General features: G+C 38.8%; 1 protein-coding gene across 11 annotated transcripts in view; it reads right to left on the bottom strand.

Moving 5' to 3' along the window:
* The window catches only part of PPFIBP1 (PPFIA binding protein 1), a 205,769-nt gene that overhangs the window by 2,547 nt on the left and 175,554 nt on the right, over nt 1-27,668 (bottom strand). For 8 of the 11 annotated variants that reach the window (XM_055572634.1, XM_055572615.1, XM_055572620.1 and 5 more), the window contains 16 exons: nt 25,069-25,223; nt 19,107-19,222; nt 18,489-18,536; nt 17,048-17,108; nt 16,696-16,725; nt 14,000-14,171; nt 13,494-13,526; nt 11,220-11,370; nt 10,839-10,967; nt 8,655-8,805; nt 7,620-7,731; nt 7,385-7,473; nt 3,700-3,822; nt 2,522-2,647; nt 1,608-1,796; nt 227-406 (listed from right to left, as the gene is read on the bottom strand). In XM_055572634.1, the coding sequence (XP_055428609.1) occupies nt 227-406; nt 1,608-1,796; nt 2,522-2,647; nt 3,700-3,822; nt 7,385-7,473; nt 7,620-7,731; nt 8,655-8,805; nt 10,839-10,967; nt 11,220-11,370; nt 13,494-13,526; nt 14,000-14,171; nt 16,696-16,725; nt 17,048-17,108; nt 18,489-18,536; nt 19,107-19,222; nt 25,069-25,223 (1,865 nt within the window). The remainder of the gene's footprint in view (nt 1-226; nt 407-1,607; nt 1,797-2,521; nt 2,648-3,699; nt 3,823-7,384; nt 7,474-7,619; nt 7,732-8,654; nt 8,806-10,838; nt 10,968-11,219; nt 11,371-13,493; nt 13,527-13,999; nt 14,172-16,695; nt 16,726-17,047; nt 17,109-18,488; nt 18,537-19,106; nt 19,223-25,068; nt 25,224-27,668) is intronic. The other 3 variants (XM_055572644.1, XM_055572667.1, XM_055572668.1) reach the window with 1 other exon arrangement.

Below are 27,668 nucleotides of genomic sequence, written 5' to 3'. Positions count from 1 at the left end.
TAACAATGCTCCCTATGTTTTAGGATACCCTGAATATTAATACATGTAATGTGCTTAGGATAGTACCTGGGATGTAGCAAACAATCTGTAAGTGCTTGTTATTATCTTAATAGACTATTATCTTTATTATTAGGTATTTAAAGAAAACATCTTTAGTTAGTAGAGAGCACACAAAGTTTTCAAATAGTGAAAAAACTTTGAAACACGCCAATGGTGTCATGTTTACCTGCTCTAATCGGTCCAGGTCATCCTCATCATACAGGCGTACATCCAAACCAGGCTTAAATCCTTTCTTAGATGTCCCTCCTGATGCCTGTCCCAACTCCATCGGACAAACATATTCCTCCCCATCTTCCTGTTTCTTCTTTCTCAGGTTCCCAAAATTGCTGAAGGTAAGCTTCTTTGGCTTTAAAAAGAAACACAAACAAAAACAACCAGGGACTTGATAAAATTCACATGACAAAGGACCAGTAACACATATAATTTTAAGTATTCACACTACCAAGAAAAGCAATTCGATGACTGGGTATAAGAAAAACAAAGACATCTCAGGCATATGGTTAACACCCAAATATGACAAATGATCCTCATTATGAATCTCTGAAAATTAAGCTTGTTATCATCACTAGCTGGGTAGTCACTGTGAAAAGCCAAGAGCCTTAATTGTGACTGACCTTAATGCAATGAGATTTCTCAGGGCTGAATCCAATTTTGCAAGGTCAAAAAGAGGAAAGACCCATTACTGTATTTTCTTTTTGAGTGAGGCTATGATTATCCATACCAGTAACTGCTAAAAGCAGCCCTCATTTTCAGGGAGAAAACTTTGAGAGAAGAAAAAAATCCATCTTTTCACTGGATAGTACCTGAGACTGTATTTAAAGGAGATGCTGATGTTGAGAATTTATATAGAACAGACTCTTTCAGAGGTTTCAAATCTGACACATTTTTTTAAGGGAGAAAGGGAGCTAAAGAGAAAGTATTGAGTGGCTAGGGGGAGTGTTTTTTTTTTTTTTTTTTTTTCTTTTAAAAGGGGTTTGTGGAGGAGCCATGTTTGTGGAGGAACTGATAAACCCTATCTTCACATTAATTTAATTGATACAACAGACTCAGAAGAGTTCACAGAAGAGTGATTTAAAAAATAAAAAGTGATCTAAACTTGGTATGATCCATGAATCCAGGTAAATCTGAAGATATCTACTCTGTGCTGGTCTACCTTGAATCATTGCTTGAGTATCCTTTCCTAACTTGCAAGTCTGGTTATTTATGAGAAAAAAAAAATCCTCCTCTTATGCTTGATTTATCCATAGGATAACGGCAATCAATATTGGGCCCAAGACATGGACTTTCCGCATTGGCAAAAAAATCAATGGTAGATGCCAGCATCATGTTCTTCACTCCTGTTAACTCTAATAAAATAAATGATTTGAGCAAAGATCCCTCCAGAAGGAAGCCTTCAAAAATGCATTTTCCTAACTACTCTTAAAGAATCATTTACCTTCAACCCATTCACAAAACTTAGAAAACCTAAGAAAATGGGATAGCCAGGTAACAGCCAAGACTGAGTCTTTGCTATAGGCAATTATAAAATGGTAGGAGCTTGAACCAACCTTCACTTTGGCTGTCGCGGTTAGAAGCACATAATCTGGTAACTCCATGGCGTCCCGCTTCTGGTGCTGGGCTTCTGCACCAATCAGAAGGTTGAAGTGAGTGGCCAGATGTCTTCGCAACAGGGTCTTACTTGGTGGGATGTTCAGTAACTGAGCCATTGTTTCTACGTTAAAACGAGGTTCTAGAACCTACAGGAAAAATTAAGATTGTTGAAGGCACCAGGGATCACACATGCCTGGATCGTGCTTTATAGTCTGTAAAGCTCTTTCATTTAGTTATCTCCAATGACTCTCTCGACAGCCTGGTGAGGATAGACAAACTGTGGACTTTGATCTTCAATTCAAGTATCTTTTCTTTGTTTTGCCTAAGCTAGTGAGAAGCAGGGCTGGTCCTGACACCCAAGCATTACAAAGTTGGGGCTTCTACCTATGAAGTGGCACCTTTGGGAATCGACTCCTTATGCAATATCAAGGTGCTGCTGCTGCTGCTGCTAAGTCGCTTCAGTCGTGTCCGACTCTGTGCGACCCCATAAGATGGCAACCCACCAGGCTCCCCCGGTCCATGGGATTCTCCAGGCAAGAACACTGGAGTGGGTAACATCAAGATGCAGCAATGCAGTATCCCTCCAAGGGTTTTAAAACATGATCGTATGCAAGCCGATGGCCAGATGTTATCCAACATTAGTGAAGACAGTAAAAGAGAAATCAGTTTAAATTCAATCTAGATTATATGGTGATATTAATTTTAAAATATGGGGAAGAATACTCTGAAAGTAAAGATTCACTAGAAATGGTGCAGAAAGGTTCAGTTAGATGACTTCAGGATTATGACAAGCAACTGATAATCTCCTACTCATTAGACTAATGGAAACAAAATGATAAGGAGTCAATTTTAAATGAAAGCAGAGTTTTACCATGAGCCCACCATGGACACCACTGCCTCTGAGGTTGGGGGCATATTCCGCTAGGTCCACGGAGCGCAGCCACTCCATCACTCGGTGATTGGTCCACTGCTGAACTTCTGATGGGGTGATGCTGTTCTATGGGGACAAACAACCACCCAGAGCTTTAGTCACTGACTACGGGGTTCCAAATATTAAACCTGCCTGCCAATTCTAAAGAGCCTACCTCAGGGGAGGAAGTCTCTTTAAGAACATAGTTTAAACATTTTGTTAAAATTTTCCATCTTATTTCATGTCTGCAACAGCTGGTATCTAGCTGTCCTTTTTATAAGGGTGAGAACTTTCTCTGTCGTATCTGATAAATGTTGTCTAGGTTCCATTGCCAACAATGTGTCATCTAAAATGCCAATTTAGTTTGTAAAGATGGAACTCCAGGTTTTAAGTATGTATGCCATGTTATGATAGGATATGGTAGTACTGATGGTCAGACAAATGGAAATGGTGGGGAGATAAGAATATAATGTGAAATAAACTCAGTATTTTAATAAAGTAAAAAGTAAAGAATCTGCCTCATGGAGAAGAGTTTATCGTAAAGGTGAAAAGGTTGTTTGCTAACTTGAACTCTCTTTTAATGAATGTATGTCCCAGAGTTTTAAGTTTTTTACATACTAGTAAAGCAGTGATACTTAACTCTGTGGCTTAAGGAGTTAGAAATATAAAATGTACCCAAGAAAGGAGGAAGTACAACTAAAACACAGCTCAGTTACACAGGTAGACCCGTCGTGGGGGAAAGGAAGGAATGCGTGTGTACTCAGTTGTGTCCAACTCTTTGCGACCCCATGAACCGTAGCCCACCAGGCCCCTCTGTCCATGGAATTCTCCAGGCAAGAATACTGGAGTGGGTTGCCATTTCCTCCTCTAGGGGATCTTCCCAACCCAGGGATTGAACCTGGGTCTCCTGCACCGCAGGAAGATTCTTTACTGACTGAGCCACCAGAGAAGGCCAAAGGAAGGAATACAGAAACACAAAGCCTAAGAAGTAAATGAGGCTGGATTTGAGGCTCTGAGGGAGCCAGAAGTTTCCCTTCTATGTAGGTGCCGAGAAGAAAAAAATAGGTCTTAGTTTCTCCACTCAGACTGTCACACACATGGAAAGGACGGGCTGCAGAAACCTCAGCCTCAGGTGCTACCTCGTCAGAGGGTCGCCTCCGTAGACAGTTTGGCTCAAAGTTATTGATCCTTAGGACCTGGATGGCCCTTTTGATACTGAGATGGTGGAGCACACTCACGACCTTCAAAGACAGTAAGTCATCCTGCAAAACAAAACAAAAAACTGAGATGGCAGGAGCACCTTCTCAGGAGGATCTCAGAAAACTCAAGTAAAAGGAGAAGGGCCCTTCCAATAGGCCTCGAAGGCCTGTCAGGTTTTTCAGTTTTTATTTGGTAACAGAACCCTTTTTCCTGTTCTGAACAAAATTTTCTCCAGGACCCCAATATATTAATAGAAGAGAACCAAAATTCACATTGTTCCAACTGAAGCTGATTTCTACCTGTTTATCTCTCGTCTACTGAGGGAAGATGTTAGGCCCAAACAGCTCTGAAACACACAGTGTGAAAAGCAGTAGCTAAGCCACTCTGAAAAGTGACCCGCTTTGACATGATTTGATAAAGCAAATAACTGAGTCCAAGTGATCTTCACTGATGACTGAGGGCTGGTTCTCTGAGCTGAGGCACATCGCAGTTTGGAGGGAAACCAGACTGTTCCTGTTATACCATCCCCCAGCATCAAGAAATCTCTGGTTCTAGATTACTGTGCTTTATCCAGCAGACAATGTGAACAGTTTGGGAAAAGCTATCTTAATCAATGCAAAGCTTTTGGTGAGAGGTAGAGAGAGAAGAGAAATGAAGACATTGTAAGTACCAACATATATTGCCAAGCAATTCCTTTAAGGAATAATTTTCACCAGTCTGTGGCTATAGAGTACTTCTCAAACACGCCAAAACAAAGTATTTTACAAGAAGGTGATACGGGGAGGCAATGTCAAGGTAAGTACCAGTCTACTTTCAAACACACCCAGAAAATAAATAAGGAAAATATCCACTTTAGCATACCTTACAGAAAACACATTTCTTTTCTTTTTTTAAGAAAACCTTTTTTTTGTATTGGGGTATAGCCAATTAAAATGTTGTGATAATTTCAGTTGGACAGCAAAGGGACTCAGCCATACATATGCATGTATCCATTCTTCCCCGAACTCCTCTCCTATCCCAGCCACCATAACATAGAGCAGAATTCCATGTGCTTTATAGTAGGTCTTTGTTGGTTATCCATTTTAAGTACAGCAGTGTGTACATGTCCATCCCAAACTCCCTGTCCCTTCCCCTCATCCTTCCCCCCGGCAACCATAACTTCAAGAACACATTTCCTATATAGGAAAAATAACCTATTACAGAGATATTTTTAAAATAAAATAATAAGACAGCTTAGATCCAAGCAAAAATAATTTCCTGAGCTTTTTCCTAGATTAAGTTCTTTTTTTTCAAATGTAACTTTTATTTTATATTGGAGTATAGTTGATTTATATCTTAGTGTTATTAGACTGACTTCTTAAAAGCAGTGCTTGATGGTAAGTTAGAAAGGGCATTTACCATATTTTAATCTAAGATTGAGACACCTATTCAAAACATTTCCACATGGGCTATTCTCAACCAACTGAAGTCTGTCAGATTGAAGAGAAAAATCAAAATGCATAATGTTTACAATGTAAATAAAACGTTAATTATTTTAGTTTAAGGGATTTTAAAAGTAGGGACCATTTTCTTTTAAATCAAAACACACTTTTTTGAGGGGAGGATTTAAAAAAAATCCTTTATTTTTAAGTGATTTTAGATTTACAGAAAAGTTGCCAAAGATAGTACAGAGTCCCACACACCCTTTGCTCAGCTTGCTCTAATGTTAACTCTATATGTCATTCTCTATATAACCATGATAGTCAGCAAAACTAGGAAATTAACACAGACAATAATGAAATTCAATTAAACCCAGGCTTCACTCAGACTTATCCGGTTTTTCTACTTGTCCCTTTTTCTGATCCAGGATTCAATACAGGACACTACAGACAAACAGATTTTTTTATGACTTAGGATTTCTGTGGTCAAATCTTCTAAGGTAATTTATTTTTTCATAGACATAAAAATTATGTTTGCCTTTTGTGATTTTCAGTCTGAATTTGGTCACATTCTCCGGTGAGCAAATTCTCACAGCTCACATTCCCACTGTTCTCAGTATGAACATCCTCATACCTAAATAGGCAGGCCAACAGCCACAAATGCACTCTTTCTACTACTTTCTAACAGTGGCAACATGGTTGTTACCCAATTTCTCAGTTCTTTTGTTTCCTCATCTAAAAGCTGGGATAACAGAGTGCTACCTCAAGTACTGCTGAGACCTGAGCATTAATTATGAGTAAAGAGTTTAACAGAGTGCCTGGCACAAAGTAAGTGTGCAACAAGCCACACGCTGGTGTTATTTTACATGATGTACCCACCGTGGTTCAAACTTCTGTTTCAGTGATGGAGAAGAAAATGAGCTGGAACCCAACTTTCTTCGATACTGAAAAATTCCTAAATAAATCAGCTCTTTGAAACTTTCCACTTATTTTAAAAAGGTACTTGTCTGAATTGAGAGAATATCATTGATATATGTACACTGCAATGTGTAAAATAGAAAGCTAGCAGGAAGCTGCTATATAATACAGGGAGCTCAGCTCAGTGCTCTGTGATGACCTAGAGGGGTAGGATGCAGGTGGGAGAGGGAGGTTTGGACAGAGGGGATACCTGTATACTTACAGCTGATTCACAGTGTTACACAGTAGAAACTGTGCAACATTGTAAAGCAATTATATTCCAATTAAAAAATAAAGCTATTATATAAAAATAAAGGAAAGTTAATATGGGTATATGATTCTTATACAAATTAAGAGAAAAATATACTACAAGACTTTCATATTTAATTTAAAAATTTTGTTCAAAAGTAATTAGAGCAATTTTTAACAGCTTTCACCAGATAAACAGCAAGGTCCAAGTCAATAAAATTAATTTAACAGTTTCCACTGTCTTAAAAAAAAAAGATACTTGTGGTAGTTGGATCCGTATCCTAGACCACAAAAAAGCCATTTAAAAAAAAGTATCTTAGGCAGGACACTCCTAGTACCATGAAGTCTAGAACAAGTTCTCCTGCAACCCATCTCTCCCTGCTGTTGTAAAATGGGGAAAAGTTTTTCTATGCATTGGACAGAAGGCTAGAAATAGCCTTACAACAGTAAGGAAGGAATCTGAGTGAAGCCCTACCTTTACCTGTCTCCTCTTCACTCCAGCAGAACTGGGCTGAAGTGAGAAGGTCTAGGGGGTTTCAGGAAATAGTTCTCAAAAGGGGAAGGAAGGGAAAAGACAGTTCCCACGGTACTGTCAGAAGGGCAGCCTTTCTAGTGGTCACTACTAATAGAAGTGCACCACTTAGAAACTGCCAGGGTTGCAAAACTCTACTTTCAGTTTTAAATCTTTTTATGAGATGTTATTCTATATCATAAAATGCACCCATTCAGAAGTGTACACACCAATGTCTACATTGTTGAATATATATAAAGTTTTATGTAGCTTAAGTCAGGGTTTCAGAATTTCCCAAGCCTATTACAATCACCAAATCCCATAACATCAACTTAGAAAACTCTGCCTGCCCCTCTCCTCAAGTTAAAGCAATACCTTCAAAATCTGGTGGAACCATTGTGAAAACACTGTATTTTGCTTACTCGATTTCTGTGTTTTTCAGAGAAAGGTAACTTTAGCCTCCCCAAACCCCAGGACTGAGTCACTTACAACAGTCATGTAATGAAGCATTCGACCATCTACCCGTCCTTCATCAAACTGGGTCTTGTACTGGGGGAGGCCAATATCATCCAACCATCCTACGGATAGAAATGAGTTCCGTTAAGGAGCCACAGAACATCGGTTCTTGTGATGAAAAAGAAAGAGCAGCTATGTATGTGTGTGTGTGTGGGGGGGTGTGTGTATAATTTTATACACACTCATTCATGAACTGAAAACCTCTTACTAGTGACCCAGTTGAAATCCAGCTTTCCATGATTGGTTTCTTCTTCAGATCCCAGGGCTTGCAGTGCCAGTTGGAGTTTCTTTCGATGAAGGGAATGCTTGATTCCAAGCTCCTGAAATAGTAAACAGAAACACTGGCATTACAGCTCTGTCAACATAGGCTGGCGGCCATTGGCAAAGGATGCCAATACCTCCAAAATCAAGCTAGTATTGAAGACTCAGTAATTACATTAAATCAGAATACTAACCCCGGCTATAAAATGTTGCTGAACAAAAGGCTCCTGGAAAGCCAAGACCACTGCAGTTGATTTAGCGGTATGTTAGATAGTCCCACTAGGCTCCTTCCTTTGCAAGATTGGAACTGTAGGATGCATAACACCAATTCTACTCTCATTTCGTGCTTGTGTGCTAAGCCGCTTCGGTTGTGTCCGACTCTTTGCGATCCTATGGACTACTGCCCACCAGGTCCTCTGTCCAGGGGATTCTCCAGGCAAGAACACTGGAGTGGGTTGCCATGCCCTCCTCCAGGGCATCTTCCCAATCCAGGGATCAAACCCACATCTCTTATATCTAACATGCATTAGCAGACGGGTTCTTTACCACTAACGCCACCTGGGAAGCCCACTCTTATTTTGCACCAGATGTTAAATAATTGGGAAGAAATGTTAAATAACTAGGCATAAAATGTAGGGCTTTTCTCCCTTGTGCAAAGTACAATTGAATTGCACATATTACATTGAGAAGATGGACCAATGATAAAGCCACAGAATGGTTTTGAGAATATGAACTGAAACTTTATGATTATGGCTCTATAATTATTATTTCATTAAAATGCCCAGTGGCTTAAGTGTCTTAAAGGAATCATTAAGACCAGGTCCTCCCTTTTTAAGTCCATGAGATAAACTAAGCACAAAGCAGGAACTCAAGCTTTTTGCAGAGTACTTACTAGCCCTACTCACTTCCCTTTCTGGAAAATAAAACAAGCCTATGTTCACATTTTCTGTCTCCACTGCATAAACAAAATAGAGGCATTCACCTTCTCTAGGTCTTGTTGAGAAGCCTGCAAAAGTGTCTGGCCAGATGCAATCCAGTGCTTGCCAGAATTCAGGTAGGACCCCAAACCCTGTTCCACCAGCCAACTGCAAACCTGATCCTTGGTCCACTTGGCAAATGGCATATCCAAGTCACTACGGGAAAATGAACGATTATATGAAAAAACAGTTCAAAGCCAATCCTGTAATTTATCACGAAGGTGGAACAACTGCATGTTTAATAGATACAGAGATTCCCATCTGATTATGAAAAGTCTAATTTTTAGGATGTATTTGGTGAAGGAAATGATACTTCCTCATAAGGGAGATGCATGCTCCCTTGTGTCAAACAAAGCCACAAAAGATTCAACATGATTTAACAAGACCATGTTCTATGGAAGGAGACTGAGTTAAACGCACTGATCAAGGTATTATACTAGTATCAACCAGTGTTGTTTAGAGGTTGAGTCTTCAGAGAACACTAGATCAGACTGAAGGAAACTCAAGTCTAACTTGAATTAACTTTAGAACTACAATTTCTCTCCACGTGGTATTCAATGAGAAGAGGGCAATATGCCATTCCTGAGCATGAGATAGTGCAATCAAAGTAAATGTTTGCTTTCTTTTGTTATTTTTAAGTTAATTTTTAATCTGGAATCTAGTTGATTTACAATATTGTATTAGCTTCTTATGCTATTTTTACAAATAGCATTCTTGTTTGGAAAAAAACAGTGGGGCAATGAACAAGAAAATTTCTTTTCAGAACAGCACAAAGAGCTCCTCTACTGTGTACAAGAGAACATATGGCAAACGAGACTGTTCTGTGTTTGAAGAGGGCCAACGAGTCTCCTCCTTGATGAAACCGGTGCCCACTGTTCTGCCTGGGTGGGAGGGACCATGTGTGAAAGGTTTTAAGCCTATTCTCTTTTTAAAGATTTAGTATCATGACTTGTGCTATATGTTTGCCAACCACACCCTTTGATGTTTAGCAAGAATGTGCAGCAGTTCCAAACCAGCCCTAAACTGGGATAAAGGTGTAGGAAAAGTTCTTAAGAGTCTTAACAGATAAAATATTACACAGTCCTGATAAACTGAATTCTGATAGAATGTATGTCTTTTAAGTGCTTTCAGAGAATCTATTAACTGTTAACGTTTGGTGGTTTAGTTGCTAAGTCGTTCCCAACTCTTGCAACCCCACGGACTGTAGCCCGTCAGGCTCCTCTATCCATGAATTCCCAGGTAAGAATATTGGAGTGGGTTGTCATTTCCTTCTCCACGGGATCTTCCTGACCCAGGGATCAAACCCATGTCTCCTGTGCTGCAGGCAGATTCTTTACCGACTAAGCTACCAGGGAAGCCCTGTTAATGTATACTGAACAGTTATTTTTTTGCCAGATACTTAAAGCATATTAACTCATTCAATCATCACAATCATCTTTTTGGGGTGAGTACTAATTCATACTATGGGAAACAGAGGCAGAGAGCATGAAAGTAATTGGTTAAGGTCACTCAGCTTATAAGAAGTGGTGAAGTCAGAAATCAGGTCTAAGCAGTCTATCTCTAGAACCTATTCTCTTTTTTTCCCCCCCTTAATTATAGTTGAGTTACAATGCTGTGTTAGTTTCTGGTGTGAAGTAATTCAGATACATAAATATATATATATATTCTTTTTCATATTAATTTCCATTACAGTTTATTATAGGCTTTCGAATATGGTTCCCTGTGCTATACCGTAGGACCTTGTTGTTTATCATATATATAATAGTTTGCATCCACTAATCCTAAACTTCCACTCCATCCCTCCCCCATCTCCTCTTCCCCTTGGCAACCACAAGTCTGCAGAAGCTATTCTTAACCACTACACTTTCCCATCTTTCCAGAGCTACGCTTTAGAGTTCCTATACTTATTTTTTATGTAAAATTTAAATCCAAGAGCCATTCTAGTACAGATGTTGCTGACATTTCAGCTCAGGTTACTCACCTAGCTCACAGAGCCCTCACCTTCTGTATAGTTCCTCATTAACCACAGCCAAACAGCACTGCTCTAAAGATGACAGAGGCTTCCAAAGGTGCAGCAGTAAGCAATGGATTCAGCTGTCTAACCCAGGGTCAATAACAACACTGCAGATGCTCACAAGACTTGATGCTTGGGAGGTGATGCAAATGTCCATTCATGTGGCTGCTCCTACCTGTTAGACTGTCCCAAATCACGAGACCAACCCAATCGGGGCCCCGCAGTTGCCCTTGTCCCTCCTCTTTTGAATTCAGACTCAGACATGTCATCTGGGTTGAATGTAGTGGACTGACTTCTCCTAAGTCTGTAAAGAAGACATAGCACATTAGACCTGAAGACACCTTTGACTTTAATTTGAACATTTTAAACTGATGCTTATGTATGTATGGTTAGAAAAGACATTTGGATTTAAACGTTGAGACTCAATGAGTTAATGAATCCCAAGTCACAATCTTCCCTCTGTAAAAGGATCACAAAAGCCCTATAACCATTTTTAGCCAGTTTCCCAATCATCCCTACATTTGAGCCACATATAGGACAAAGCTCTGTTACTTACTTTCCGAAGAGTCTCATAATACCCCGGGATTTCTTTTTGGAATCTGGAGATGGTGGAGACATCTGGAAGGGACTACTTCCCTGTGAATTTTTCGGCCGAGAAGATACACCAGCCAGATCTAGGTGCTCTGGTGTCTCCTTCTCCGTTTCAGCTATTCCAAGAACAGAATACACACTTGATGAATTTTAATATATGGGATGAACACGCCTAGATGTTAACCTCCTCGGTTTAAGCAACTGTTAAGAATTCTTCTTCTGTTGATCTATAAACCAGTGACTTAGAAAGAGCACCCTGCAAATATTAAAAATGGAACACAAATCTACATCCTACTCTACCATCTACTTTGTTGTGTATCAAGTTTATTAACATGGGGATTACATCTTCTTTGAGATCAAAGGTAAAATAGCATTACCATACTCTTTCCTTAACTGATTTGAATCCATAATGAAATCATTCTCGAAATTACTGCAGCACTTGGTACTGTTGACTACTTCCTACAAAGCCATCATCTCCTTTAGCTTCCTGACATGACACGCTCCTAGATCTGTCATCTGAAAGTTTCCTTGCTGTAGCGCTGTTTTCTCTTCCTCTTTCACTCCAAGATTCTCTCCTGGGTTCCTTCTGCAGGATCTTTTGACAGATTCACTCACTCTATGCTCAGCATGAAATGATGGCTTTGCTCATTTCATGAACAGAGCAACTGGTATCAGAATCTCTGAGCCTAATAATCTCTCTCCCCAGCTTCAGTATCTGAATGTCAGTGGATATTCCCAATTTGATGTGCCAAGAGTACCTGGGACTTAACAAATCCACCCAATTTTCCTGAGAGTCTTCTTTTACATTTTCTTATTTCATATTTCATTAATACCAGGCAACTTTCTCCCTGTTACTCCAGTCTAACCTCTTTGTCATTTTCTTTTCATTCCCTTCTCCCCTTTGGCATTTAAACCAAATTGGTTACCAAATTCTGGGAATTCTTAAGAAATTTATTCTTAATTATAACCTGTTATGTTCCAAGAACTAAGAAAAGAATGAATTGGATAGTCATAAATTTTTCTTATTAAAAATTTTTTTCTTTTGATATGAAACTAGTGCCTGTTGATTTTGCTTTAATAGAATAACACCCAAATCTCTATCCTCAGACTTCCCAGCATCAACTCTCCCCATTTGTTTAGCTGTCGATCTCACACTAGCAAACACAAGGATGCTGATTCCTCGATGTGAGAATATGCACTTTTACAGAGCAAAGTAAAAGTTATACAAAAATCACAGGGACAGTGTTTCAGCAAGATCTAAAAGTTGCAGAGGCTGACTTGTCTATGAAGCAGAGCTGTGATTACAGGTTATGGTAAGCAGCATTGATTGGCCTCTCAATATCAACAATACATTTCTCCTAAGAAAGATGCAAACACATTTGAGAACAGTTGTCTGGATAGATCGTTTTCATTCATCCTGTGTATATGCTGGACATTTAAGGCTATGAAGAGAGAGAAGTCACTTTTGTTGACCCATATTAATATGTGGATACCTATACAAGATAATAGGACCTACTGGGAAAATCCAAAGGAATCTATCCATTCAAACCCTACAGCCATGATAGAAGTACTGGGGTCTCTGAAAATGCTGCCCAGCTCTCCCTCATTTTAAAAGCATCCTGTTTTTATTTATTTTGAGGATAACCTCCCTACCACTGTATTCTTTAAAAAGGAAAACTGAGCTTTCCCTCTCCTAAAATCGCTTTGGGGGTGATTCCTCAGATATTGTTGTAACTAAATGTCACCTCCATCTTCAAAGTAATATGTCAGAAGGATGTTCCTCTAAGAGAAGTAAGTCTAAAATGATCGTTTTTGGTGTCTTCCACAGACCTATTCAGCTAAAAACATTTCTTTCTGGAGTCTGGGGAAATGTTACCATCGAGGAGGAGCTGCAAGGCCCTGGGAGTTAGTGTGATGTGATGTACTTTGGGGTGAAGGAGCTGGACTTATGACGCCAGGAAACTCCTGCCCTGCACTTTGCCGGCCGCTGGGCACATCTAGGTCCTCACAGAGCTGCTTGCAAGGTGCCATTAGCATGGGTTACAGCAGCATTTAGGCTTAGAAGAGGAGGCTCTACAGAGAGTCCTGGTGAGCAGAAGGTGGAAGGAATCCTCTGGAGTAGAGGACTCCATTTTCTGATGCTGCCAGCTCGCTGTCTAGAGATCAAGATGCCAAGAGCAGGGATTAGCTGGGTTGGGAGCACAGCGCTGGCAAAGGCAGGCATGCAGGGGTACGGTACCTAAGGTGGGTGCACTGGCACTTCGTTTACGATCTTCAGAAATCCCAACAACGCACACAATCACACGCAGCCCAATGGAGAAAACACAGGGGAATGACAAAATGAAACACAGATCAAACTCCTACTCACAAAATGCACAGGGAGAGGGGGTGCCACACTGTGCTTCCGATGTTACACACAGACTCTATTAGCAGCGTCAATATGGGGTGAATTTATCCGCTTTCAGAGTAGATGGGAAGCTGTTTGTAATGATGTCAGAGAGAGCCACGCGTTTTGGTTTTTCCTCTAAGTTTACACCCAGAACAGGGAGCAGAGTGAGAGAGTCCACACCAAGCTATCTTTACCTCTGAATTAAGCCTGTGGAAGCATTTTTTGTTAACTTTTCCCCCCAAGTCATTCACCTTCATTTCTGAGAAAAAGAAATGTACAGATAGATGAATAAGGGAAGAGACTGATCTTTTCCTGACTCTGGAAGAATTAGGAAATGGCATTTTGGCCACACATACCCAAGTTTGGCGCACTTGCTGTCCTCTTGTTACTTTTGATTTTAAAAAAACCACGACCAAAGGAAGATCTGGCTTTCCGAGTGCCAAAGGGATTGTCATCCCCGGAGGCATCATGTCCTGGAGCTTTGGGAGGGAGGGTCCCAAAGGGACTGCTCTCTACCGGAGCTTTATCCTGAGAGAGAAATAGCGATGAATGTAACACAGCATGAACATGCATAATTACTGGTACATGGCAGTACCAAATACGTGACACACGTGACTTTAGTTAAAAAAGGACTACTGAACTAACACATTCATTATGAATGTCAAATGTCCTGTTAGAAGTTTAAAAAGTCAATTCTGATTTTTACTTAAGGAACAACAACAAAAACATGGTCATCACCAATCTTAATCCATGTGTTTAGGGCTTTAAGTATTTAGGATAGATATAGACATTCTCAAATTTTATTTTAATTTTATTTGCCTCATTCCCTCAAAGACACAGAGATAATACATTACATCACTGGAGTAGCAGTAGATTTCCTACTTTCCTAACAATCATGACAAAGACCTGGTTATGACATAGTTCACAGTCTTTATAATTACAACAATAAAATGCCAATATAATGTAATTATTCTATAAAGTAGGCATTAGTCCTGAACTTCTATACCAGCAGTATAAGAACTTTCTACTCCAGTTAGTTTAAATATTTCCTCTCAAAGAATTAATGATAAAATGAAGCACAATCAGCAACTATTTAAGATATCTAATTTTGAAATGGGATTCTGGGTTATATTCATATCTCACCTGCAAGTTACCAAACATGGATTACCAGTTTTCAATGATTGTGATACATTCAAATATGATTAACCATTAAAACTAAATACACTGAAATTAAATTTATCTCGATTGATTCAGAAGCCACTTCAGATCCTCACAATATTTCAAAATCCTTATCAAGAATTTTAACTGTGACTTTAAATATAGGTATACCTCATTTTATTGCATCTCCCTTTATTGTGCCTTGCCGATATTGCGTTTTTAACAAACTGCAAGTGTGTGGCAGCCTTGCATTAGTGCTATTTTTCCAACAGCATGTGCTCACTTTATGTCCCCATGACACATTTTGGTAATTCTCACAATCTTTCAAACTTTTCCATTAATATTATATTTGTTAGGGAAATCTGTGATCAGTGACCTTTGATGTTACTATTGTAAAAGGTGACAGCCTGCTGAAGGTTCAGATCATGGTTAGCATTTTCCAGCACCTTTTAATGAAGGTATGTACGTGGTTTTTGTTCATATCATGCTACTGCAGATGTAATAGATTATGGTAGTACAGTGTAAATATAGCTTTTATATGCACTGGGAAACCAAAACGGTTGTGTGACTCACTTTACTGCAATATTTGCTTTATTGTGGCGGCCTGGGCCTGAACCTATAATATCTCCGAGGTCTGCCTGTAACTTAATTTTGAGCTTTCTGCTTATTTAAATTGGTAATTATACTGTTTTAGTATTATCCAAAGATTCTTTTGTCTGCATGTTCTCATTTCTTGAACATCTCTCGTCCTCTCTCTCTTTTCTGCAGAAATAGAGAGAAGGACAAGAGAAAGGCAAGAGAGAAGGGCAACAGAGAGAAACAAGCTTTTAAGGTGGATATTTTTCTCTACATTTCTACCATTCATAGTAACTAAACATGTACAGATGCCACAATTCAGTGATTCTGTTATCTACGTCTCAATGCTCTATGTCACACCATTTACTGAATTAGCAAGACAAAAAGAACAATGACTTGAATTGTGACTGATCTACTTTCTGTGCTTTGTCAGTTACACCTACTCATGACTCAAGGCAGTAAGAGCCAACAGTCGAGAGACTGCATCTGGAGAGAGTGTGCTTACCAGACTGTGACCTGTGCAAGGTTAACATTTGAAAAACAGAAGAAAGAAGAGCCAGAACCCATGTTGACGATGCCTTAAAAATACCAGAATGTCTGCTGTGGATAGACACTGGTTATATAATATAAACAGCTGGTGATCTTTCTAAGAGGGGCTTTTTGTGAAGTGTAAGGAGACCCAGGTTTGGTTGTTACTGTCATCAAGTAGCATAACCAAGAGTTCGGAGCTTCGCCTTTATTTTGTTATTACTGACATGAAAGTCATATAACATAAAAGTAACTATTTTAATTTTTGGCTGCGCCACATGGCTTGTGGGATCTTGATTTCCCAACCAGGGATCAAACCCCATGACTCCTGCATTGGAAGTGTGGAGTCTCAATCACTGGACCAGCGAAGTCAAAAGTAACTATTTTAAAGTGAGCAATGCAGTGGCATTTAGCACATTCATAGTGTTGTGCAACCAACACCTCTACCTAGTTCTAAAACATTTCCATCATTCTAAAGTAAAACCCCTTATTCACTATGCAGTTTCTCCCCATCCTCTCTCCTCCACCCTGGCAACCACCAATTTGGGTTCTATCTCAATGGATTTACTTATTCTGGTATTTTACATAAATGGGATCATATAATATGTGACCTTTTGTGTTGAACTTCATTCATTTGGCATGTTTTTCAGGTTCTGAGAATTTTGCTTTATTGGAGACATTTATGTAGTCTTATGTATTAAGCAATCTTATGCATTATGTATTAAGAAGTCTGATGCATGTATTAGAACTCTCGAACATTTCTACATTGTAATCTGGACATAAAACTTACTTCTGAAGGCTTTGGAATAGACTCCTTTTCCTGTTCAAAACAACAACAGTAGTTAAACATTGTTATAGGAATTAATCGATTTAGAATTTCTCATATATAATTCAACAAATTAAAATAAATTTACATCTATTTCAGGGCTACAAAATCTCATCTTTACTTACTTTCTACAATATTAATGTCTCCACATTTGACTTTATGTACTACTTTCAACCCTTTACACTCATATTCCTTAATATTTATCATTAACTGCAGTATCTAATACTTTTCCATTATTGAAACCACAAATGGGACAAGATGAAGATCCCTAAATATTTTGCCTCAGGGTAACAGACAGAAAAAACACAGGACCAACCCCGTCTGATGACTCTTTCTTCAGATTGCCCAGGCTGCTAGACTTCTGCAAACTTGAAGTTCTAAAAATAACAACAATAATAATGATGATTAATAGTAAGTGGCTCTGGTGCCACTGCTTCTAAGTAGAATGCCTTGGAAAGAAACTAAAATTGCATGTGAATGGAATCCTGGTAATAAAAGAAAATCTGGATTCAGACAGTCATTTATGTGCTTAACTAAATTATAATGTTTAGTTCTTTTAAAAGCAGGGGTGGTTAACTGTCCCGCCAATAACTCTAACTGTCCCGCGCGCGTTAGAATGGCTGGAAAAACACTTAGGACTATCCTGTGATGTCAATATTCGAAAATAAACCAGTGTTTTCCACAGGCTAGTGGTGCATGCTTTGCACATACACATTTATACCAGGAACTTTTAAAATGGTTGTGTACTTTTTATATTAATCCTTCTAATGAAAATAAAGGATGAAAAAGTATTACTTTTCAGTTCACAAAGGAATCAGTTTTCTGAGTCTGGCAAAGCACTTTATTTTACAGTCCTAATCAAGCATAATAGAGGAATCCCTGTTGCGATAATAACTCGTTTAAAACCCAGGCACAGTGACAGTGTGAACACCTGGGAAAGTCTTGCTCTTCTCATAAGTTGCATTCAATTATACGCAGCTGTTGTTACTCAGAAAGTGAAGGCAGGAATATCTGACCAGTTTAAAAACAAGAGAGAATAAATAACTTTGCTCTAAGATACAGAATAATGGAATATACTAACAAACTTTTAAAAGGTATTTCTCATGTATTTATGTGTAAATAAGTTGCTAGAAATGTCAACTACCAAATAAATAAAAAGATAATGGAGAAAAAAGATCTCATCTTTGAGTATAGCTCTGAAAATATTTTCCTAATTTCATCCAGACTTTAACTTGGATAAATGTAGCCATTAGGTCAGCTTATTAAGCTGAAAGTATGAAATACCATGGCAGCCTTACCAGCTGCTGTGATGCTTTTCTGACAGACATACTCAAAATATGCTGCTGCTAAGTCGCTTCAGTCATGTTCGACTCTGTGCGACCCCATAGACGGCAACCCACCAGGCTCCCAACCCTGGGATTCTCCAGGCAAGAACACTGGAGTGGGTTGCCATTTCCTTCTCCAACTCAAAATATAGGTCAGTACAAAAATGAAATTTAAAGCACTGAACTTCACATGGAAACTGATGAAGGAAGGCTCAAGATCAGCAGAAAGCTGGCATGAAATAATGGTAAAAGAGAAGGATTTATTTGTTTCTTCACAACCCCGACCCCCACCCTCTCTGGTCATTACGGCTGCATTCACTCATGCAGGCCTCAGGGTCACCTGCTTCTAATACTAGTCATTGTTAGTGTTACAGACCCTTTTGTGTCCCAAGCAGCAATCATATTTTTCACATTTGATAAAACAGAACTTACGCAAGACTATCACACAGTTGAGTTTCAGCAGCAGAACCAATTTCATCACTAAAATATTGTTAAAAAAAAAAAATTGATGAGTTTCATGAAAAAAAAAAAAGACTATTCCAAGTGAACAAAACTGTCAATAAAAAAAATTGTGCAAAAACAGTTACTTCTCTCTCTTTTGATATTCTACTTAATTTTATTTAGTCTAATTGGAAGATTAGGCAATTAATTTGGGAACACGTTCCCCCCACATTCCATTTGCCTAGGGAGAGACTATCGGATCCTTGTCTTGGCTCCTTGACAACATCTTTCAAATAGCCTCAGGAACATGACTGTTGCTATTCTCCTTGCAGCCCTTTGATGACCACCTGGGACCTAGGATATACAAGCCAAGTTCCCTCTCTAACCTGATCAGCATACTTCCCCGGCCGAACCTCCAGTTACTTCCTGCTTCACACCTCTTGTTTTAATAATACAGAACTGCTATGGGGCTCCCTGGCCTGTGTCTTGCTGTTTCTTGCTTCTCTGGGTAAAAGATTATGTCTATAAATAAATGCAGCCCACTCCTGCTTTTGGTGGATCTACTTTTCTGAGTATTCATATTGCAGTGTTAGGTCATAAATGACATACCTCTCCTCAAATGGAGTCTCTGGCTTAGAAGGCAATTTTGCTTTTTCAGAAGTTTCCAAGCCTTTAGATGCTGGCAATAATGAAGGGATTGAAACTTGCAAGATGCTGGTGTGGAACTGTAATGTAATAATAAAAAACCCCAAATCAATCCATCAAACAAACAGAACATAAGCCACAGAGTAACAAAGAGATAAATAAGACAAGTCGTCTATTGCTAAAATTTCATACACCTGTGTTTAGAACTCTATCCTTATATTGATAAAATGGTTTTAGGACATAAACATCCAGAGGAAACATTCAGAAGAAGGTAATTTTTGAAGGCACATTTGAAGAAGACACTGAATATTGAGAAGAAGGCATAATAAATACCATTAAGAAAGTTAATAGTAAATCCTAACCACATTAAGCCCTGATTGACATCTTGGCCCTGACACACTTGACTAAGCGAACTTGACCTTAGGCAAGTCACATAACTGTGCATTGATTTTCTCCTCTGTAAAATGATAATGTCAATGCCTACCTTACAGGGTTGCAATAATTGTAGATGAAATTTGGTTAAAGAGTTTTGTAAACAAAGCACTATTTTCACTTTAATTTCTACCATTAGTCTAATATGGTAGTTAATTATTCTATATGTGCACAGGTTAACTAACTTCAGTTAACAGAACTGATGAAAAGTGTCATTAAAACAAATTATAATAGATTTTTGTGGCTACACTACTTAAAACACAAAACTTAGTAGTAACAATATCATAGCAAAAACAACAAAAAAGCATAATACATTTTCTCCCCCAAAAATGTATGCTTTGTATATTCTAAGGATGGATTTTGTGAAAGGCTTGCTAAACACTGGTTTTCAGTAATTTCTGACAACCAGAGAGCAGTTAGATTGTGAGCCACACCATGAAGAAATAAATGAAGCACTTAAAAAAAAAATTCCAGTATAAAATGAAAAAAACTTGCCTCAATGAACTCACTTTTGAAAGTCAACCAATCCAAGACAGCTCTTGGCTTCTGGGAGTAAGTTAGTCAGGTAAGGACCCACACCAGGAACACACTTCTGAGTGCCAACCAGTCAACAACAGCCTCACCTTCACAACCACTCACAACTGATGCCAGCTCACTCCTGCCACTTGAAAGCCCAATGTCCTTGACCCACCAACAAATTCACTTACTTAAATAAGCAATAAAAACAGCTTTGTGAGATTTGTTTCAGTTACTGAGTGGCAGTCCCATCCTGTGATACTAGAAAAAGTTATAAAATGTGAAGTCTGTTAAAGATTGGGCACAAGATGGAGTCACTCATGCTAAGCCCTATATTAGCAAGCCTGTACATAACTACATTTCCTATGTTCAGCTTTCCAAGACAAGGAAGGACTAGGTCAACCAGTCAGCACTTCCTGTTCAGCACAAGTTACCTGGCTGGGGCCCAAGACCTCTATTCTATGTAAGGGAATAACCCTGTGTTATACCAATCAGCACAGGCCAAGTAAGACTTCCCTTTTCTGCTCCACTTTGACTATAACAGTTGATGGAATGCTGCTGGATTCATGAATCACTGAATAAAACCAACAGATCTTTAAAATTTACCCAGCTGAATTTTGTTCCTTAACAAGTCATATTATTATAAAATAGATTACTTCATTATCACTTTTTTCAGTTTGAATCTTTATGATTCATTCCAGGCAATTTATTTAACCACCATACCCATTTGCTGATGTGCACTCACTTCCTTGGTTTTCCTCCTTGGGTAAAATAGCTGCACTAGCAAACCAACCCATTTTCTAGATTTCCTTTAAAAATTTAGGGCTTTCACTCCAACCTCAAATTGCCCTCCTGACTTTTCTTTAAAGATGTGGCTGAACATCTTCAGTCATCCTAAAGTCATTTTTGTTCCAAACTTAGTATCTGTCATTAAACTGCAATTCACATAGTGAAGACTTTTGTTTTTTGTAAAGATATGAGGTTATCCGGGTATGTCCCATATGGAACAGCAGCTGCTTTCAACAAATGGAGCACATGCCGTGGCCATCATACAGTATTTTATCTTTTAGTGTAAATATTTAACAACTAGAGAATTTTTCCCTCTAAAATAATTCTTATTCCTTAACTAACTCCTTAGGTTTTTTTCCTATCAGTTTTATTGAAAAAAATCTATGACAAACCTAGACAGTGTATTAAAAAGCAGAGATATCACTTCACCAACAAAGGTCTAGATAGTCAAAGCTATGGTTTTTCCAGTAGTCATGTACAGATGTGAGAGCTGGACCAGAAAAAAGGCTGAGCGCCAAAGAATTGATGTTTTCGAATTGTGGTGCTGGAGAAGTCTCTTGAGAGTCCCTTGGATGGCAAGGAGACCAAACCAGTAAATCCTAAATGAAATCAACCCTGAATATTCACTGGAAGGACTGATGCTGAAGCTGATGCTCCAATACTTTGGCTACCTGATGTGAAGAGCCAACTCACTGGAAAAGACCCTGATGCTGGGAAAGATTGAGGGTGGGAGGGGAAGGGGGCAGCAGAGGATTAGATAGTTGGATGGCATCATCGACTCAATGGACATGAGTTTGAACAAACTCTGGGAGATAGTGAAGGACAGGGAAGCCTGGCGCGCTGCAAGTCACAGGATTGAAAAGTCCTGGACACGACTTGGCAACTGAACAACAACAACTGACATATAGCCACTGTGAAAGTTTAGCCACTTTATATGATTGCATAGTTAAGTTTAATTAGCATTTATTACCTCATATAGATAGGTGAAGAAAAAGTTTTTCCCTTATGATGAGGACTTCTAGGATATACTCTCTTATCAACTTTCAAATACACAATACAGTGTTAACTGTAGTCCTCACGTTGTACATCACTTTCCTAGTACTTACTAATAGCCTTTGTACCTTTTGACTACCTTCATGCAATTCCCCTTCTCATCAATACCTTTTTAATGACACATTTCAGCTAAGAGAAATGTTGTTTTCTCATTCAATTGAAATTTCATATTTTAAGTAAAGATGCTATTTGATTACTTCTCACAATTTCCTATAATAAAATGTTAGAAGAGAGATGGACAAAGAAGGATCTGTTAAATATAAAGGAGCCAAGATTTAATTGAAAAATCAAACTGTTTCTCATTCCTAGTTTCCCTAGATCGAACACTACATATTAAAATTAAGAAATGGTTTCAAGGCAGAGATCAAGCACAGGTGTTGTCAGGAAAACAGCCTTAAGATGAAGCCACAGGTGTGGCTTTGTTAAGAGAGGAAAATTTGAGGTGGTGCTCTCCTTGAACCTTTCAAAAAGGTCAAAAAACTTTAAAGATAAAGGGATATCTCAGTGGCCTCACAGGGAACCTAAGGTTATGAAGGTTTTTTTGGTGAAGATATTTGTGGATATGATTTTATCTAATGGAGTGAATTATACATTGATTCATAAGAAATTCTAAATGTTTAGACTGAAAGGAATATAGCTAGTAGAAAATGAGAAGAAATGAAGGCTTTGTGACCTAAATGGACACTCAACAGAAAACTGCTGCTGCTGCTAAGTCACTTCAGTCATGTCCGACTCTGCGACCCCATAGACGGCAGTCTACCAGGCTCCTACATCCATGGGATTTTCCAGGTGAGAGTACTGCAGTGGGGTACCATTGCCTTCTCTGCAACAGAAAACTACTCATCTGCAAATACAGGCTTCTTCTCATTAAAAAGGATGGCTCAAAAGGAAACCAAGAGCCTAGAGGACTAGGCTCCATGGAATTGCTATGGACTAGTGACACAGGTGTGCCTTGTATTTCTCTATTTTTCAATAGGAGTGCCTACAGCAGCTACGTTATGTCTATCCCACTACTGTACGCTGGATGTGTGGCGGACAGACAGCTTGTCCTTTAAGTTCCAGGTTCCTTAAATAGAATGGAATGGTATTCACAAAGCTGTGCCCAAGAAAATGTACCCCAAGAGCTTCATCTATAACTTGACCTGATCTTTATGACAAGATCCAGGGATACTGATGCCAAACTGGAATGAGGCTGAGGGGTCTTTGAAGAGGGAATGAATGTTATTTTCCATGGGAGAGGGATATAAATTGTTGGAGTCAGACAGCCAAATATGGTTGTCCCGATATATCCCATCCCATGTATTTTTATGATATTGGCACTTGTTCATCAACAGGTAGAGTCTATGTTCCCACTCTTTGAATCTGGATGGACCTGTGACTATAGGAGAAGAGATTCTACACGACTTCTGAGATAAGTCACAAAAGGTGGTAAAATCTGCCCAGTCTTCTCCTTGGGACGCTCATCCTTAAGACCCACCACCACACTGAGAGGAAGCTAAGCCATCACATGTAGTTGTTCCAGTCTGAGTCTCAGCTGAAGTCCTAGTCAACAGTCTGCCTCACCCACCAGACACGTGAATAGAGTAGCCTTCAGATGACTCAAGCCCCTAGGTTTCTCACCATTCCAGCTGATGTCCAGGGGAGCAAAGACATGATGCTCCTGCCAAACCCTGCCCAAACTGCAGATTCATCAGCAAAACCAAGGTTGTGGTTCAAGCCACAAAGTTTTGGGGATGGTGTGCAGCAGAGAACAATAATAGATTTTGGTGCCACTTTGAAGTGAAAGTAATATAAGTGAGTTTAAGGCTGTTTATTTCCCTCTAGCTGCTTTGTTCAAGTTTAACAAATTGAAGGGGAAATTTTCTTCTTTTTTTTTAAATTTGAAAGTAGTCACTATTTATTAACTGATGAGATTACAAAAATAATCATGGTAGACACCCTAGTTCAAAAGACCTGTTGATCTGGTCTACTCCACCTTGCATCTCCACCTTCTATAAAATATGTGGTCTTTCTCTTCATTCCACCTTGTGAAGATAATTTGTAGGGCCGTAGGAAGGTGTTTGCTGCTTTAAAGCATTTTCCAATGCTACAGATCCCATGAAGCAGATCCTCCATGCAGATGATACCATATTTACCAAGCGATCAAGCAACCAATGTGTAGTCTGTCAAGGCAATTTGTTTCATCTTGTTTTGCCATAACTATGCTAGTAGATAATTCATTTGCTGACTTCCAGTTTGGGTACCTCCACGCAATACATGGCTCCACAATACCCAGCTTGTTAACCGAAGTCCATCACCTTTCCATGTTATCATCACAAGTGACTAAAACTTACACAATCTCACATTGCCCCCACTTTATTCATTGCCTACTTATTTTTTAGTAAGTAGATTATAATCTCATATTGAAGACATCTATCTCCAAAGGATTCATATGTCTTTCCTGAATTATATAACTGATTTTGACATTGCCCAAGTCTTTATTTTTTTCCTTTTTAAACTTTTTATTTTGTATTGGGGTATACCCAATTAACAAACAATTTTGATAGTATCCAGTGAACAGCAAAGGGACTCAACCATACATATACATGTATCCATTCTCCCCCAAACTCCCCTCCCATCCAGGCTGCCACATAACACTGAGCAGAGTTCCATGTGCTATACTGTAGGTTTTTGTTGGTTATCCATTTTAAGTACAGCAGTGTGTACATGTCCATTTCAAACTCCCTAATTATCCTCTCCCTGATCCTTTCCCCTGGCAACCATAAGCTTGTTTTCCAAGTCTGTGAGTCTGTTTCTGTTTTGTAAGTAAGATCATTTGTATCATATCTTTTCGGATTCTACATATAAGGGATGTCATGTGATATTTTTTCCTTCTCTGTCTGACTTACTTCACTCAAAATAACACTCTCTAGGTTCATCCATGTTGCTGCAAATGGCCCAAACCTTTATTTATTAAAGAGAGGGGGGGAAAAAAAGATGTTTCAAATAAAGACCCAGAGGTCATAATGACTGCCAAGACAAAGCAAGTCCGTGATCCAACTAAGAAAAGAATCCATGACTTTGATGCTATCAATCACACTTTAACTTTCAGTGACAGAGTCTCTTTAACATGAAGAAACAATAAGTCTGTAAATACCTCTTCTGGAGCACTTGTGTTAAATGGGTCATGACTGGGAGATCCCCTTACTGGCGTCGGCGACAGGTTTTTCTCCAGATCACTAAAGCCCTGAGCATCCAGCAGGGTGGAAAAAGAGCTGGATGGAAGCAGGTCTTCAAAGTCGCCATCTTGGCCTAGGAAACAACAAAGCGCAGAGTGGACACCAGCAGCTTCTCACTTTTGGAAGAAGATAAGAATCCCAATGATCTTGAACATAAAGAGTTTTCTGATCCTTAAAAATCAAAGAGTCAACTTCTGGCATCCCTAAGAACAACAACATGGGCCCTAGGAACAACATCTTAAACTGGGAGCACCTAAGGTCCAGTGAGTATCCAGCACTGGTATTAATGGAGGTAATCAATTAATCAATAGTGATTTAACAGACATAACTATGGATTCACAGCATTGGCATTAAAGCTAACTTAGTCTGACAACCCTTCTATAATTTTGTGGCAGCATTTGGAGCTTTAAATATTTCACTTCAGAAATAACCTGTGGAGGAATTCCAGTAGTACAACAAAAGTGATTCTAAACAACAACAAAGTCACACACAACTCCATTTCCATCACGACTATGCTCTTGAAAAAAAATGTGCAAAGCAAAAAGGGAAAAGAGAAAAGATGATGACTCTTGGTCCCTCTTAAGAGGGTTCTTTATACCATTCATTTAATTTTAAAGCAGAAAGAATAATGACTTAATGGAAAAAAGCAATCACATAACCAGCAAAGTAGCAACTCTGAGAATTTTTTTTTAATGTGTCTAGAAATGAAAAGGATTAAGTGCTGAACAACAGTGCCAGACATTCTTTTTTAAAAAACAGAATGGTCCTTCCAACTAGTCTTTAACACAGAATGGCAAATCATTTACTTGTTTACAGATACTAACTAGACATAGCTTTTTAATTTAGATTTTATTAGATTTTTACTCTAATTTTATTAGAATTGAGGTATTCTTAGAATTGCCTGAGGATTTTCAAAGTAAATATAAATCCTACTAAGAAAGCACTGTTGATGAAACTCATTAGAACAGGACATAATTTCTAATGGTTTATAAAAATCCTTCTGTACAGGGTTAAAAACTCTCTCTTTTAACTAGACTATTTTTATATGCATAGATTAAAAAGACAGAAAGAATTACATGAAAATGCCAGTAGTGATCATGCCAGTGCAATTATGAGTGATTTTTACCCCTTTTCTCTATTTTCTAAAAGTTTTACAATATAGTCTAATTGCAGAAATCAATCTGCTCTTCTTTCATTTTGAAACGTTAGATTATAGTATTGAGATTCTATAAAGTCAAACAATGTTACAAATACTGTGACTATGCAAAACTACTATGTAAAATATTTACATAATAATTTTATGTAAAAATTAATTACAGAATCTGTAATATTCCTTAAAAGAGACTCTTGTGAAGGCATAGAAAATGCTGTGATGAGAACTGTCATGATAATTACAGGTTTACTTGCTCATTCAGATAACTATAAAGTCTTAATACATGCCAGGCCTCATGGACAAAAAGATGAAGATCCATTTTGTTCAAAGATCCTGGTCCAAAGGATTTTCTTTCTTTGTGAACCCATCAAAATTAAAATTTCAAAATCCCAAGTGTTCTACAAGTACCTTCCCAAAGACTTATTTTCACCACTTACTTTTAAAGTAAATAGCCCCACCTATGCAGTGTGAATGAACAAGAGAACTTCAAAGCTCTTAACATTTTTGCTTATTTTGAATGACCCCCAAAGCTTTGCCATACTTGAAGATGGCCAATTGGCCCATCAGCAGATAAAATAATAATAAGTACAACAAAATACAAGCTATTTTTACTTAGATGTTTTACAGACTTTTAAAAAAAGTATTCAAAGCTGAACACAATCCCCCTCAAGCCCTGCAATGCTCCTCCTCTAGGTTTCCCCCTCTTGGTAAGTGGAGCCATCCTCTGCTAGTTGCTTTAGCCAGAAATGTTCATCTTTCCTGACGCTTTCTTCTTTTTCACTTTGCTCATCTAACTCATCACACTATTAAGTCAAGGGTAACACCAAAATTGATGCTTTTGAACTGTGGTGTTGGAGAAGACTCTTGAGAGTCCCTTGGATTGCAAGGAGATCCAACCAGTCCATTCTAAAGGGACCAGTCCTGGGTGTTTATTGAAAAGACTGATGCTGAGGCTGAAACTCCAATACTTTGGCCACCTCATGCGAAGAGTTGACTCATTGGAAAAGACTCTGATGCTGGGAGAAATTGGGGGCAGGAGGAGAAGGGGACAACAGAGGATGAGATGGCTGGATGGCATCACTGACTCGATGCACATGAGTTTGGGTGAACTCTGGGAGTTGGTGATGGACAGGGAGGCCTGGTGTGCTGCAATTCATGGGGTCGCAAAGAGTCGGACACGACTGAGCGACTGAACTGAACTGAACAGCAAAACAGATTTCCAATCAGCACTATCAAATCTTCCCACTGTAATACTGCAAGGTTCTCTTGACTGGTTTCCCTTCCTTCCAACACTGCTGGAATAGTCCCAGTGGTCCATAGTCCATGATGCTCCATCTGTCATGTCACTGACTTGTTAAGACCCTT

This window comes from Bubalus kerabau, chromosome 1 (assembly GCF_029407905.1).
Source record: "Bubalus kerabau isolate K-KA32 ecotype Philippines breed swamp buffalo chromosome 1, PCC_UOA_SB_1v2, whole genome shotgun sequence".
NCBI classification, from domain to species: Eukaryota; Metazoa; Chordata; class Mammalia; order Artiodactyla; family Bovidae; genus Bubalus; species Bubalus kerabau.
The sequence above is the reverse complement of the archived record's forward strand: the minus strand, read 5'-3'. Positions and strand labels throughout refer to the sequence as shown.